At 47.2% G+C, this 14,252-nt stretch overlaps 1 protein-coding gene across 1 annotated transcript in view; it reads left to right on the top strand.

Annotated features, from left to right (window-relative positions):
- Positions 1-14,252, top strand: part of rasgrp4 (RAS guanyl releasing protein 4) — a 161,951-nt gene that overhangs the window by 109,974 nt on the left and 37,725 nt on the right. The window contains exons 8-10 of the mRNA XM_060855886.1: positions 3,424-3,540; positions 6,528-6,803; positions 12,443-12,523. Of these exons, the coding sequence (XP_060711869.1) occupies positions 3,424-3,540; positions 6,528-6,803; positions 12,443-12,523 (474 nt within the window). The remainder of the gene's footprint in view (positions 1-3,423; positions 3,541-6,527; positions 6,804-12,442; positions 12,524-14,252) is intronic.

Here is a 14,252-nt window from a genome sequence, read left to right as displayed (position 1 = left end):
CTGGATTTACTAGGTACTAATATCGATGGTCCCCCATTCTAGTCGGCTGCACGCGTCTATTTTCTATTCTCTTGTGGGATGTGGGCATTTATGCCCATCCCTCATTGGCTCTCTGGTCCATTTTAGAGTCAGCTACACACAGGTTTAGAATCACGTGAAGACCAGACTGGTTAAGGATGGCAGATCTAAGTCCCACAAAGGTGGAGTGAATGGATTTTTATAATGGTCACCTTTTGACTTCAACGACGTTTAATTCCGATTTTTTAAGAGTTGAGTTGAATTTTCACTTTCACCGGTTGCCATGGTGGAACTTTTACACCAAAACAGAAAAGCAAAAGGCCATTCGGCCCCTCGAGCCTGTTCCGCCATTCAACAAGATTACGGCTGATCGTCCAATTCAATCCCTCTAATTTTTTTTAGATTAGATTAGATTACTTACAGTATGGAAACAGGCCCTTCGGCCCAACAAGTCCACACCGATCCACCAAAGCGCAACCCACCCATACCCCTTACCTAACACTACGGGCAATTTAGCATGGCCAATTCACCTGACCCGCACATCTTTGGACTGTGGAAGGAAACCGGAGCACCCGGAGGAAACCCACGCAGACACGGGGAGAATGTGCAAACTCCACACAGTCAGTCGCCTGAGTCAGGAATTGAACCCTGGTCTCTGGCGCTGTGAGACAGCAGTGCTAACCACTGTGCCACCGTGCCGCCTGTCCCCTCTTTCTCTCTTTAGCCAGAAGAAGTCAATCTAACTCCTTCTTGAAAACATTCCATGTTTTGGACTCAACCACTTTCTGTGGGAGTGAATTCCAAAGGTTCCCCACCCTCTGGGTGAAGACATTTCTCCCCATTTCAGTCCTAAACTCCACTCAGTCCCCGTATCCTTCAACTGTAACCCTCTGGTTCCGGACTGTCTGGTCATCAGGAACATCCTTCTCTATTTCGCCCAGTGGATCTTTCAAATGTTCGAATCCCGTGTGGCCCCACGGCATTTGTCCAAACCTTCGGTTTACCAATCCGGGCGTTACCACCCTGCCCCCACAATCTCACTGTAGAAACAGTACAAACATTTTCTCTAAATGCACCCAATCAAACTCTTTTTGAGTCCTAAAGACCGAGAGTTAAATAGCACAGAAACCCTTCTGTCCAATTCATCCAGATATCCTAAATTAATCCCATCCCATTTGCCAACACTTGGCCCAATTTCCTCTAAACCCTTCCTATTCATATACCCATCCAGATACCTTTTAAATGTCACAATTGTCCCAGCCTCCACCACTTCCTCTGGCAGCTCATTCCATACACGCACCACCCTCTGCGTGAAAAAGTTGCCCCTCAGGTCCCTTGTAAATCTTTCCCCTCTCACCTTAAACCTATGTCCTCTAGTTTTGGACTCTCATACCCTTCGAAAAAGCTTTAACACCCTATCCATGCCCCTCATGATTTTATAAACCTCTATAAGGTCACCCCTCAGCCTCCGACGCTCCAGGGAAAACAGCCCCAGGCTGTTCAGCCTCTCCCTGTAGCTCAAACCGTGGCAACATCCTTGTAAATCTTTTCTGAACCCTTTCAAGTTTCACATCTTTCCTCTTGCAGGGAGACCAGATTTTGTACATAGTATTTTCGTGAAGGCACTTTTACATTTTGACATTAATAGATCTCTAGACTGTTCAGTCCTTCCTGATTTCATAACCTCTTAATCTGGCATCGTCCTTGTAAATTGTTCATACCTTCACCTGCTTTTTGTGACACAGGGAGAGCAGAAATGTGCTCCCTTCTCCAAGATAAGCTCACCTCCTTACAGTTCTAGCAAACAGGAAATGAACTCCTGGGTCCTACTGCTCCCCTTTTGTGACATTATTCATCTCCATTGCCGTTCCCAGTCAGTTGTGCCCCAGTACCCCTCAACTACTCAACCTTCAAATCTTAATCCCACAGCACGTTCATTAATAACCACTTATCAATGATCATTTTTCTGTCTCTGCTATACTTGACTGGTCTGACCTACACGTGACTCCAGTCCCACAGCAATAACTGCCCTCTGAAATAGCCACTCCTGTGCTCAAGGGCAGTTAGGGATGGGCAACAAATTCTGGGCCTTGCCAGTGAGACTCATGTCCCATGAAGACATAAAAAACAAAAACGATAATGCATTTTGATCCAATCTCTGGGATTTAGTGGGATGCACTTACATCCATAGAATCACCATCGTGTGGAAACAGGCCATTCAGCCCAACGAGTCTACATCGACCCTCTGAAGGGCATCCCACCCAGATCCACCCCCCTGCAATGCCCATGGCTAACACACCTAGTCTGCACATCCCTGAACACTCTGGGCAATTTAGTCCAGCCAATCCACCCTAACCTGCACATCCCTGGATTGTGGGAAGAAACCGGAGTAAATGAGGAGAACTCCAAGTATTATGGTCAGCCAAGGGTGGAACTGAACCTGGGTCCCTCACGTTGTCAGGCAGTAGTTGCTAGCCACTGAGACACCATGTCAATCAGAAGCCTGGGCTAATAATCCTGGGAACGTCAGTTTGGAATCTCACTGCAGGTGGCTAGTCAAATTTGAATTCCGGATGAGAGAAAAAGATAATCTAATGGTAAACAGAAGGCCATCATCAAATTGTCGTAAAAACCCACCCGGTTCACCAGCGTCCTGAAGGGAAGGAAGTCTGTCATCCTTACCCGGTCTGGCCTATACATGACACCAGATCCACAATAGACTGGTTTATTCTGAACTGGCCTTATAAATGGTTGAATAAGCCATTCAATTCAAGGACAAATAGACACTGGCAAGACATGATGGTGAAAGCCAGATGGTAATAAAGGAGCAAAGCTAGTGACTAAGATGTGACCTAGCCAGTTATTGCTGTGGGACTGGAGTCACGTGTAGGTCAGGCCAGTCAAGTATAGCAGAGACAGAAAAATGACCATTGATAAGTGGTTATTAATGAACGTGCTGTGTGATTAAGATTTGAAGGTTGAGTAGTTGTGGGGTACTGGGGCACAACTGACTGGGAACGGCAATGGAGATGAATAATGTCACAAAAGGGGGAGCAGTAGGACCCAGGAGTTCATTTCCTGTTTGCTAGAACTGTAAGGAGGTGAGCTTATCTTGGAGAAAGGAGCACATTTCTGCTCTCCCTGTGTCACAAAAAGCAGGTGAAGGTATGAACAATTTACAAGGACAAAATGGAGGACCAGTTTCCAATTATCATGTTGTTTTCATGTTCCTTTTTTCTAACCCCCCGTCTCTTGGTGTCCACACTTGATGACAGAATGAAGAAAGGTGAAAGGTGAAAGGTGAATGGTGGTGGGGGCCTCTTTAAAACCCGAGTGTCCTGTTTGGGCTCACCTTCCGCATTTGAGCCGTTTGATGTTCCTCATTGCCTTCTTCTTGCCTCACAGAAACTGCGGTTACTCCAGAACTTTAACACTCTCATGGCAGTGATCGGAGGCCTCTGTCACAGCGCCATTTCCCGGCTCAAGGAAACCAGCTCCTACCTCTCTCAGGATGTCACCAAGGTCTGTCCTCTTTACTCATGCCTCTGTCTCTCTCTCTCTCTCGCTCAGTTGGGCCATGCTGCTGTGCAGAGGGACCTGGGTGTCCTTGTCTATGAATCACAGAGGGTTGGTCCGCACGTACAACATATAATTAGGAAGGCAAATGGAATTTTGTCCTTCATTGCTAAAGGGATTGAGTTTAAAAGCAGGGAGGTTATGTTGCAGCTGTACAGGCTGTGAGGAGGCCACACTTGGCGTACTGTGTGCAGCTTTGATCTCCTTCCTTGAGAAAGGATGGACTGGCACTGGAGGGCGTGCAGGGGAGGTTCACTAAATTGATTCCAGAGTTGAGGGGTTTGGCTTATGAGGAGCGACTGAGTAGATTGGGATTATATTCATTGGAATTTAGGAGAATGAGGGGGGTGTCTTATAGAAACATATAAAATTATGAAGGGAATGGATAAGGTAGAGGTAGAGAGGATGTTTCCACTGACAGGCGAGACTAGGACAAGAGGGCATAGCCTCAAGATTAGAGGGAGCAGATTTAGGACTGAATTGAGAAGGAACATCTTCACTCAGAGGGTTGTGAATCTATGGAATTCCTTGCCCATTAAAGTAGTTGGCGCTACTTCAGTAAACGCTTTTCAAGCGAAGGTAGATTTTGTTTTGAACAGTAAAGGAATTAAGAGTTGGAGTGAGAGGGTGGCTAAGTGGAGCTGAGTCAATGAGAGGCTCGGCCATGATCTTATTGAACGGTGGAGCAGGCTGGAGGGGCCAGACGGCCTACTCCTGCGCTGAGTTCTTAGGGTGTTACGTTTATTTTTGGCTCCATCTGACTCTGAGATGCTGAGGGATCTGTAAGACCTGAGGCAGCAGGAGATTCGGAAAATAGAAGCAGAAAATAGAATAGAAGCAGCTAAAAGAAGGAAAAGATGGGATAGGTGAACTACTTCCATTGGTTAGGGATTCTCGAAGGAAGAGCATAGCCTGAGAACTCGGACCGTTCAGGAAAGACGTTACGAAGCACTTCCACACACCAAGGGTGGTAGATGCTTGGAATTCCCTTCCACAAGTGGTAGTGGACACTGGATCGGTTGCTAATTTTAAATCTGAAGTGAATAAATTGTTGTTAAGACACAGGAAGGGATGCAGGCCAAGAGCAGGTATATGGAGTTAGGCCGCTGATTCGCCGTGATCTCAATAAATGGTAGTACAGACTCGAGGAGGTGAATGGCCTACTCCTGTTGCTATGTCCTCCAGAGAATCTCAGCGGGGAGAAAGAGAGGTCAACATTCAGGAGCCGACGTAGGACCATCAGGCCTAGTCCGCCATTCAGTGAGATCATGGCTGATTTGATGTCGTCCTTTCAGTGGCAGCCTGGAATGTTGGGCTGGATTGGAACAGATTCTGAGACTCTTGCTCACATTCCCGGTGGCATTGAACTGGGAGAAGGTTGGGAGCAGCAATCCCCACATCCTTCACTCCCGGCCTGTGGGGGTTGGGCATTCCCTGGTTCCCGAGGAGCAGGAGAATCAACGTTTCAGGTCAGAGCCCTTCATCAGGAGCCTAACCGAAACGTTGATTCTCCTGCTTCTCGAGTGCTGCCTGACCTGCTGTGCTTTTCCAGCGCCACACTCTCGACTCTGATCTCCAGCATCTGCAGTCCTCACTTTCTCCCGAGTTGCCCACAAGCTCTGCGGAGTCCACGAGCTTAGCCAGGACTTTGTGACTCCCCATCTCTTAGAGGAATCATGAACCGTAAACTTAATGATGGCTTTGAGAGGCCTCATGTCCTTCCGCCAACCCGTGCCCTCCCATGAACCTTCAACAGTGAGTCGTTCCCCCCTGGAACAACCCAGGGCACATCCATACTCATTCTCCCGTATCTGCCCTGTGCCCGAAATAATGAACGGGATAGTAACAACGGTATGTGTGGGACGTTTTAAACAGAAAGCCACTCATAATTCTCCCTAAAAAGAAACTGAGACCACAGCTACCCAATGAGACTCTCACTCAGCCAGACCTCTGAGGTAGCAGGATCAGAAACTATGAGGACTTGATACTTTCATATATTGTGTAAAAAAAATCCGTCCATTGACAAAAAAAATTATGAAGCCATCATTGGAGCAATGTGTTCCCTTCAGTGCATCGTTTTCAGTCATGTAAGAACTTGATGGATGTCTAGACTCCCAGCCATGCCTCATTATCTACATACAGGTGGATGTTGCGTTCCTGTGTGACCCTCTGCAATACAAAAATCTCTCAATAACAAATACACTTGAAATGTGTAATTGCGCAATAGGTTACACATACTTTAAAAGTTCGCATTTTTTAAAAATTGTTCCCCAACTGCGTTACCGCCAAAGTGCGTTGACGAAATGCACGTTAATGGAGAACAGCCTGTACACCCTCACTGAGTTCATATATGGTCACCTATACAAGACACAGAGACCACTCGTTACCTTGGACACTTACCATATCGGGTTTCTCTGCTTTCAGGCATGAGAGAAAGAGAGTTGAAATGCATGCTTAATTAGCAGCAGCGGTATTGAGGGGCATGGTGGCTCAGTGATTAGCACTGCTGCCTCACAGCGCCAGGGACCTGGGTTCAATTCCATCCTCAGGCAACTGTCTGGATGGAGTTTGCACGTTCTCCCCGTGTCTGCGCGGGTTTCCTCCCACAATCCAAAAATGTTCAGCCTGGGTGGATTGGCCAGGATAAATTGCCTGCAGCATGCAGAGTAGGTGGGTTAGCCATGGGAAGTGCAAAGGTTAGAGTGGGTCCGGGCTTATGCCCGAGATGTTGACTCTCCTGAACCTCGGATGCTGCCAGGTTTTCCAGCACCGCACTCTCGACTTTCTCCTGGGTCTGGGTGGGATGCTCTTCGGAGAGTTGGTGCCCTGTTTCCACACTGATTATGAGTAGGGGATGGTTATAGTTTCTGTTGGCCCAGTCTCTAATAATCGGTCTCTGACCCTGATAATGTTCTTCTCTCCCTTCATCACAGACATTGAATGAAATGACAGAGCTTCTGTCCTCCTGCAGTAACTATAGCAACTATCGGCGGGTCTTCAGTGAATGCACTGGTTTTAAAATCCCCATCCTTGGGGTCCACCTGAAGGACCTGGTCTCCCTGAATGAAGCCCTGCCGGACTATATTGAGGATAAGAAGATAAACCTGAACAAGCTGCAGCAGCTGTACAGTCGCATCCTGGAGCTGATCCAGATCCAGGGCAGTACGCCACCCTTCGAAGCGAACAAGGACCTTGTCCATCTGCTGACGGTGAGTCGATCCCGCAAGCCTTGGATGGGAATGGGAATGAATAATGGCCAGACCCAACTAACCCTGAACAGGATCAATCTCTGAAGCTGTCTGTGACTTCTATCGTTAAATATCAAAGTATTTCTCCAAGGGTTTGGCCACCAGTCCAAGTATCTCAGAAAGGGCCTTCCCAGGAAAGTGATGGCCAAATGGTATTATCGCTGGATTATTAATCCAGAGGTACAGGTAATGTTCTGGGCTTGATTCCTGCCGTTATGGAATTTGAATTCAATTTTAGAATCAAATCTGGAGTTAAGAGTCTGATGACTGGGGTGATGTGGTGGCTCAGTGACTAGCACTGTTGCCTCACAGGGTCCCAGGTTCAATTCCAGCCTCGGGGTGACTATCTGTGTGGCGTTTGCATGTTCTCCCTGTGTCTGTGTGGGTTTCCTCCGTTATCATTATGCCCTCTAGTTTTGGACTCCCCTACCCTTGGCTAGTCACCTTAGCTACACTCCTCATGATATTATAAACCTCTATAAAGTGATCCAGTCCAAAGATGTGCAGGGTAGGTGGATTGGCCATGCTAAATTGCTTGTAGTGTCCAGGGTTGTGCAGGCTAGGTGGGTTAGCCATGGGGAATGCAGGGGATAGGGTGGGTCTGGGTGGGATGCTCTTCAATGGGCCAAGTGGTCTGCTTCCACACTTCTCAATGACTATCAAACCACAGTTAATTGTTGGGGAGTAACCCATCTGGTTCACTAAAGTTCCTCAGGGAAGGAAATTTGCCATCCTTAGCTGATCTGGCCTACATGTGACTCCAGACCCACGGCGATGTGTTTGACCCTTAACAGCCCTCTGGGTAATTGGGAATGAGCAATAAGTGGCCAGTGATGCCCACATCTGGGTGAATAAATCAAAAGACTATCTAATGACACTCCTGTGAGGCACCTTGGCATTATGGACTAGACTAAACCCCCTCAAAATATTCAGAGGATAGCCTGAACCCTGACCTTTTCTTATCTTAAAGGCAAATTTAAGGAGTTGCTTTCCAAATTCAATTGGCCAAACTACTGGATTAAAACAAAACACGTTTTATTCATCCACCGTCACCAAAAATACAACAAAATAATGAAGGAATTCACATTTTTGGAACACTTAATAGAATAATAGATACAATAACTAATACTAATTAACTGTCCCAATATAGTAACATCTCATAAACACACCCCCTTGGCGAAGAGGCAAACTCAGAAAAGCAGAACTGGCTCACACACGATTCCCATCGCAGGAAAGGAAGGTCCAGCTTTTGGTGTAAACAAGAGAGGAGGAAAAAATATCTTCCACTTCTTCAAGACCCCAACCACAACTGCTGAAAGCTAAAACTACAAATCCTGGCTCTCTGTGGGAGCTTGATGCCACCCAGCCAGGCTGCTTCTATTGTTCCAGCTTTAAACCAAACCCTCACAATATGTTTACGCTAGTAGACTGTTTGTCACCTCTGCCTTAAAAGCTATCTTTTAAAAAAAGGACAAATATACTTTGTAAATCCATAGTATCATAGAGTCATAGAGGTGTACAGCACAGAAACAGACCCTTCAGTCCAAGAGCTCTTAAGGATAGTGGAATCAAGGGTTATGGGGATAAGGCAGGAACAGGATACTGATTGAGGATGATCAGCCATGATCATAATGAATGGTGGTGCTGGCTCCAAGGGCAGAATGGCCTACTCCTGCACCTATTGTCTATAGTCTATTGTCTAACCCGTCCATGCCAACCAGATATCCCAACCCAATTTAGTCCCACCTGCCAGCACCCAGCCCATATCCCTCCAAACCCTTCCTATTCATATACCCGTCCAGATGCCTTTTAAATGTAGCAATTGTACCAGCCTCCACCACTTCCTCTGGCAGCTCATTCCACACACGTACCACCCTCTGGGTGAAAAATCATCACAAAGGAGATACAGACTTTGCAATGTTGGTCCCTTCTGTCTGAATCTGCGGGCATCCGAAAGAAAGATTCCGAGTAAAAAGCACAGCATCAGTGGGCACTACGTTGTGAGGTGGCGAAGGCTAATTTTGTACCGACTGGAAACGGAGTGGGTCTGGGTGAAGAATCAAACTGGGCTCTTGAGATGATGTTTCTGAGCTTCCCGAAAGAGTCAAATGTGAGACTGGTCTGAAACACCAACATTACACCAAAAGAATCCTTGAGTTGCAAAACGCCATTGAAAATAGAAACCTGGATAGAAAGTGATAGAGAAACTCAGCAGGTCTGGCAGCATCCGTGGAGAGAGAAACAGGGTTAATGTTTGGAGTCCTCACCTGGCTCCTCTTCAGCACTGAAGACAGAAATGCTATGGTTTTATAATAACAAAAAAGAGGCAGGGGATTGGGTGGAGTGACAGGTCGAGAGAGGTTCAGTGAAAAAGATGGAATAGAACAAAATTCAAAGGGATTGCTGGGGGCAGGATTGGACGGTTTGAGCTATAGGGAGAGGCAAAATCAAAAGTAGAAATTGCTGGAAAAGCTCAACAGGTCTGGAGCACCTGTGGAGAAAAATCTGTTAATGTTTCGGGTCCAGTCACCTTCCCTTAGATTGTTAGACTGGGATTTCTTTCCCCTGGAATGTGGGAGGCTGAGGGGATAGGGATTTATAAAATCATGACGGGCATGGATAGAGTGAATAGCCAAGGTCTTTTTCCCAGGATAGGAGAGTTCAAAACTAGAGGGCATAGGTTTAAGGTGAGAGGGGAAAGGTTTAAAAGAGACCTAAGGGGCAACGTTTTCACCCAGAGGGTGGTACGGGCATGGAATGAGCTGCCAGAGGAAGTGGTGGAGGCTGGTACAATTGCAACATTTAAAAGGCATCTGGGCAAGTACATGAATAGGAAGAGTTTGGAGGGATATGAGTCAAACACAGGTAAATGGGACTAGTTTAGTTTGGGAAACCTGGTCAGCATGGATGAGTTGGGCCGAAGGGTCTGTTTTGGTGCTGTATGACTCTATGACTGCAGCTTGGTTTGGGGTAAGGGTTAATGGCAGAGTAAATCATAGAATCGTACAACCTCTACAGTGCAAACGTAGACCGTTCAGCCTATTGAGTCTGCACTGACCCTCCAAAGATCATCCCACCCCCTACTTTATCCCCACATTTCCCGGGGTTAATCCACCCAGCATGCACATCCCTGAACACTATGAGCATTTTAGCATGGCCAGTTCACCCTAACCTGCACATCTTTGGACCATGGAGCACCTGGAGGTAACCCACACAGACACAGTGGAGGGGTAGGAGGTGGACAGCTCCATGTAGGAGCTGAAAGTGTGGAGTCAAGATCAACTCTGGCGCTAGGGGAGTAAATAAAATAGTCTAGAAAGGAGAAAGGAAGTTGAAAGTCTGCAGTGTTGAGTCAAGAGGGCTGTGAATCGGTAAGTTGCTGAATGATAAAATCAGTCTCACTTTCAACGGAGGCTGGGAACTGAGATTCCAATTAGTGATAGCCAACTGGAGAAATCTGAAGAGAAGGGTATCACCCTGTTCAACACAGTCAACATCTAGGCCTTCAGCTTGGACCCCAATGGGGTTAGTCTATGGGCAAGTACCCAGAGCATCAGAAGAAGGGAAATGTCATATTTAACTTACCGCTGTCCGTCTTAAATAGGGAGATAACAGGGTTGGATGCAGGATGGGGTCCATCACAATTTTGGGTTTGGTTTCGGATTCAGGCACTTCCCGGATGGACATTAGACAAGTGTCTCTATATGTCAGGAAAGGGGCCTTTTATAGACCGGGACTGGGGAGGGGAGGGTGGGGAGGGGATGATGTTGGCAAGTAGGACTGTCCATCGTGCACCAATGAGTGGGAGTGACTACATCGCCCTACAGAGAGCCAGCACAGCCTTGACGGGACGAGTGACCTCCTTCTAAATGGTAATGACTCAATTACTCATGACCCATTGACCAATATTTTATCATCGTGATCATCTAAATCCATTGAAGTGTTGTCGTAATTGGCACGGTCTTGGTGATAAACTATTGGTCAACGGCTCATGAGTAATTGAATTCTCAGAAGCAGGTATTAGGGAAACCCCAACTCTGAGTCACAGCAGTGGGTTCTAAGAGAGGTGACCAACACTTTGGGCAGATAGATAGACTTTAAGGAGGATCAGAGAGGCGCAGGGTTTTAACTGGCTGAAGGGACTGCCACCAACAGTGGGGCGGTGAAAACCGGGAATAGTTTGAGGACTGAACCCTGGTTTCTTGCAGAGTTGTCGAGCAGGGATACCTTACACACAGAGTGAATGAGGAATAAGGCTTTTGAGAACTTTATAAATGGACGCTTTCCTGTCTGAGGTATTGCAAGAGAGAGTTAGCAAAAGGCTTACCCAGTATAACATCAAAGGATACTGCATGACCCAAATCTGTAACTTACAAACTGGCAAATGGAGTATAATGTGGGAAAATGTGAATCGGTTCAGCTTAGAAGAGGGAACAAATGAACAGGGTATGATTTAAAAGGAGAGAAAGCTGCAGCCCAAAGGGACTTGGGGATGGAGGGGGGAACTTGTACGTGAAACTCAGAAAGCCAGCAGCACAAAGGTACAGCAGGGAATCAGGAAGGATCATGGGACGTTGACCCTTATTTCATGGACATTGGAGTAGAAAGGTTGTGCAGGTTAGGAGCATTGGCCATGGGAAATGCAGGGTTACAGAGATGGGCCAGGCCTGTGAGTCTGGTTGGGATGCTGATTGGATGGTCAGTGAGGTCTCAACGGGCCGAACGGCCTGCTTCCACACTGTAGGGATTCTGAATCTTGTGTTTGGACAGGAGCCAGTGTAGGTGAGGGAGCAGAGGGGAGAGGTGAGAGGGGAGAGGTGAGAGGGGAAAGAGACGCACTCTGAGGTAAGACAGAGCAAACTGAACCTCGGGTAACCTGAGGGTTATTCAGGATAAAATGTGAGATACCAACGTGTGGGGGGTGTGGGGGAGGGGGGAGGTGTTGGTATAGTACATTTTGGAGGCAATGAAGGCAGAGATAGTCAACCTGATGTGATCTGAACCAATCAGAAATCTCTCAAAGACACAGTCAGTTCCCACTACAGCAGCCAGCAACTTTGAAACAAAAACAGGAATTGCTGGGGAAACTCAGCAAGTCTGGCAGCATCTGGGGGGGGGGAAGAGAGAGAAAGCTCTTCATCAGAACTCATGATCGCTGAACCCGAAACATTAAGTCTGCTTACTGCCCACAGATGCAGTCAGTTCTGGACGTTCTCTACTCCCTGGGAAGACAGGAATTATCACACGCACACACACACACACACACACACACACACACACACACACACATACACACACACATACACACACACACACACACATACACACACACACGCACACACATACACACGCACATACATACACACACACACACATACACACACACATGCACACACATACACACACACACATACATACACACACACACACACATACATACACACACACACGCGCACACATACACACACACACACACACACACACACACACACACACACACACACACACACACACACACACACAGCTGTGCTGCTGTGCTGGGTTTTTTGATCTGTGCAAAAACCTGGTCATTTCTCTCATTGTTCTGACATTTCTTTCAGTTATCACTCGATCTTTACTACACTGAAGATGAAATCTATGAGCTGTCCTACGCAAAGGAACCAAAAACTCACCGAACTGTGGTAAGGAAACATGACGCGGTTCATCACAGTTATCACAGAGAACCCTATCGCTTGGAGATTCGGCAGTGGTTTTCCCAGTCATGGAATCATACAGCACATAAACAGACTCTTCGGTCCAACTCATCCATCCCGAACAGATATCCTCCCCCTTGAACGGTCAAGGTCTTTTCCCCAGGGTATGGGAGACCAACTCGAGAGGGCATAGGTTTAAGGTGAGGGGGAAAAGATTTAAAAGGGATGTAAGGGGCAGCTTTTTCACTCAGAGGGTGGTGGGTGTATGGAATGTGCTGCTAGAGGAAGTGGTACAATTAAAAGCTCTCTGGATGGGAACACTACTCGGGAGGCGTTAGAGGGATATGGGCCAAATGCTGGCAAATGGGACTAGATTAATTTAGGATATCTGGTTGGCATGGATGAGTTGGACCGAAGGGTCTGTTTCTGTGCTGTATATCTCTGTGACTCAACCCTGGGGGAAAAGACTTTGTCTATTTATCCTATCCATGCCCCTCATAGTTTTATAAACCTCAATGAGGTCACCCCTCAGCCTCCGATACTCCAGGGAAAACAGCCCCAGCCTGTTCAGCCTCTCCCTGTAGCTCAAACCCTCCAACCCTGGCAACATCCTTGTAAATCTTTTCTGAACCCTTTCAGGTTTCGCAATGTCTTTCCTAGTGCAGGGAGACCAGAATTGAACGCAGAGTTCCAAAACCTGTTGAAATTGAGCAAGAAGCCCTCAGCCTGGAGTTTCTAACTGTCTGCTTCATTAATGTCCCAAAGAACATCAGAACTAGGATCAGGAGTAGGCCATTCAGCCCTTCAGGCCTGCCCCGCTCTTTAATACAATCAAGGCTGATCTCATCTCGGCCTGAACTCCACTTTCCGGCCTGTTCCCATTCAGCCCATTACTAGTTAACAATCTGCCTGTCTCCTGCTCCTAAATTTACTCCCAGCAGCCCACCTCCCTGTGAGGGAGTGAGTTCCACAGCTCCACAATCCTTTGAGTGAAATCATTCCTCCCCATCTCAGTTTTAAATCTGCTCCCTCCTTCTCCCAAAACACTGACCTCTCGCTCTGTCTTGCTCTGCTTGAGGTAACATCTTCTCATGTGTCACCCACCATGAGCAACTTGCGTCCCTCAATTAGATCGCCTTTTGTTCTTCTAAACTCCAGAGAGTATGGGCCTAAACTGCTCAATCTCCCTTCATAAGACCAACCACTCACCTCTGGAGGTAAGGCAGAAACTCACCACCTTCAACTATATGTGACTCCAGATCAATTACGCCAAAGTGGTTGAGTCTTAAGTGCCCTCTGAAATGGCCGAGCAAGTCGCTTGGTTCAGGGAGGGTTAGAGATGGGAAACAAATGTGGGCACTGCCAGTCATGCCCACATCTCATGAAGGAACGAGAAAGGACTCCATGTGCAATGTTAGACTTGGCAAGTGTGGCACTGTTTGAATGAGTAATGTCAGAAAATACAGCAGACGGTTAGATTCCCGACAGTGTGGAAACAGGCCCAACAAATCTACACTGACGCTCCGAAGAGTAACCCACCCAGACCCATTCCCCTCTGACTAATGCACCTAACACTATGGGCAATTTAGCATGGCCGATTCACCAGACCTGCACATCTTTGGATTGTGGGAGGAAACCCACATAGACACAGGGAGAATGTGCAAACCCCACACAGGCAGTCGCCTGAGGCTGGAATCGAACCTGGGTCCCTGATACT

Source organism: Hemiscyllium ocellatum, chromosome 47, assembly GCF_020745735.1.
Source record: "Hemiscyllium ocellatum isolate sHemOce1 chromosome 47, sHemOce1.pat.X.cur, whole genome shotgun sequence".
Classification (NCBI taxonomy): Eukaryota; Metazoa; Chordata; class Chondrichthyes; order Orectolobiformes; family Hemiscylliidae; genus Hemiscyllium; species Hemiscyllium ocellatum.
Note: the sequence above shows the minus strand (reverse complement) of the source record. Positions and strands in the feature narration are given on the sequence as shown.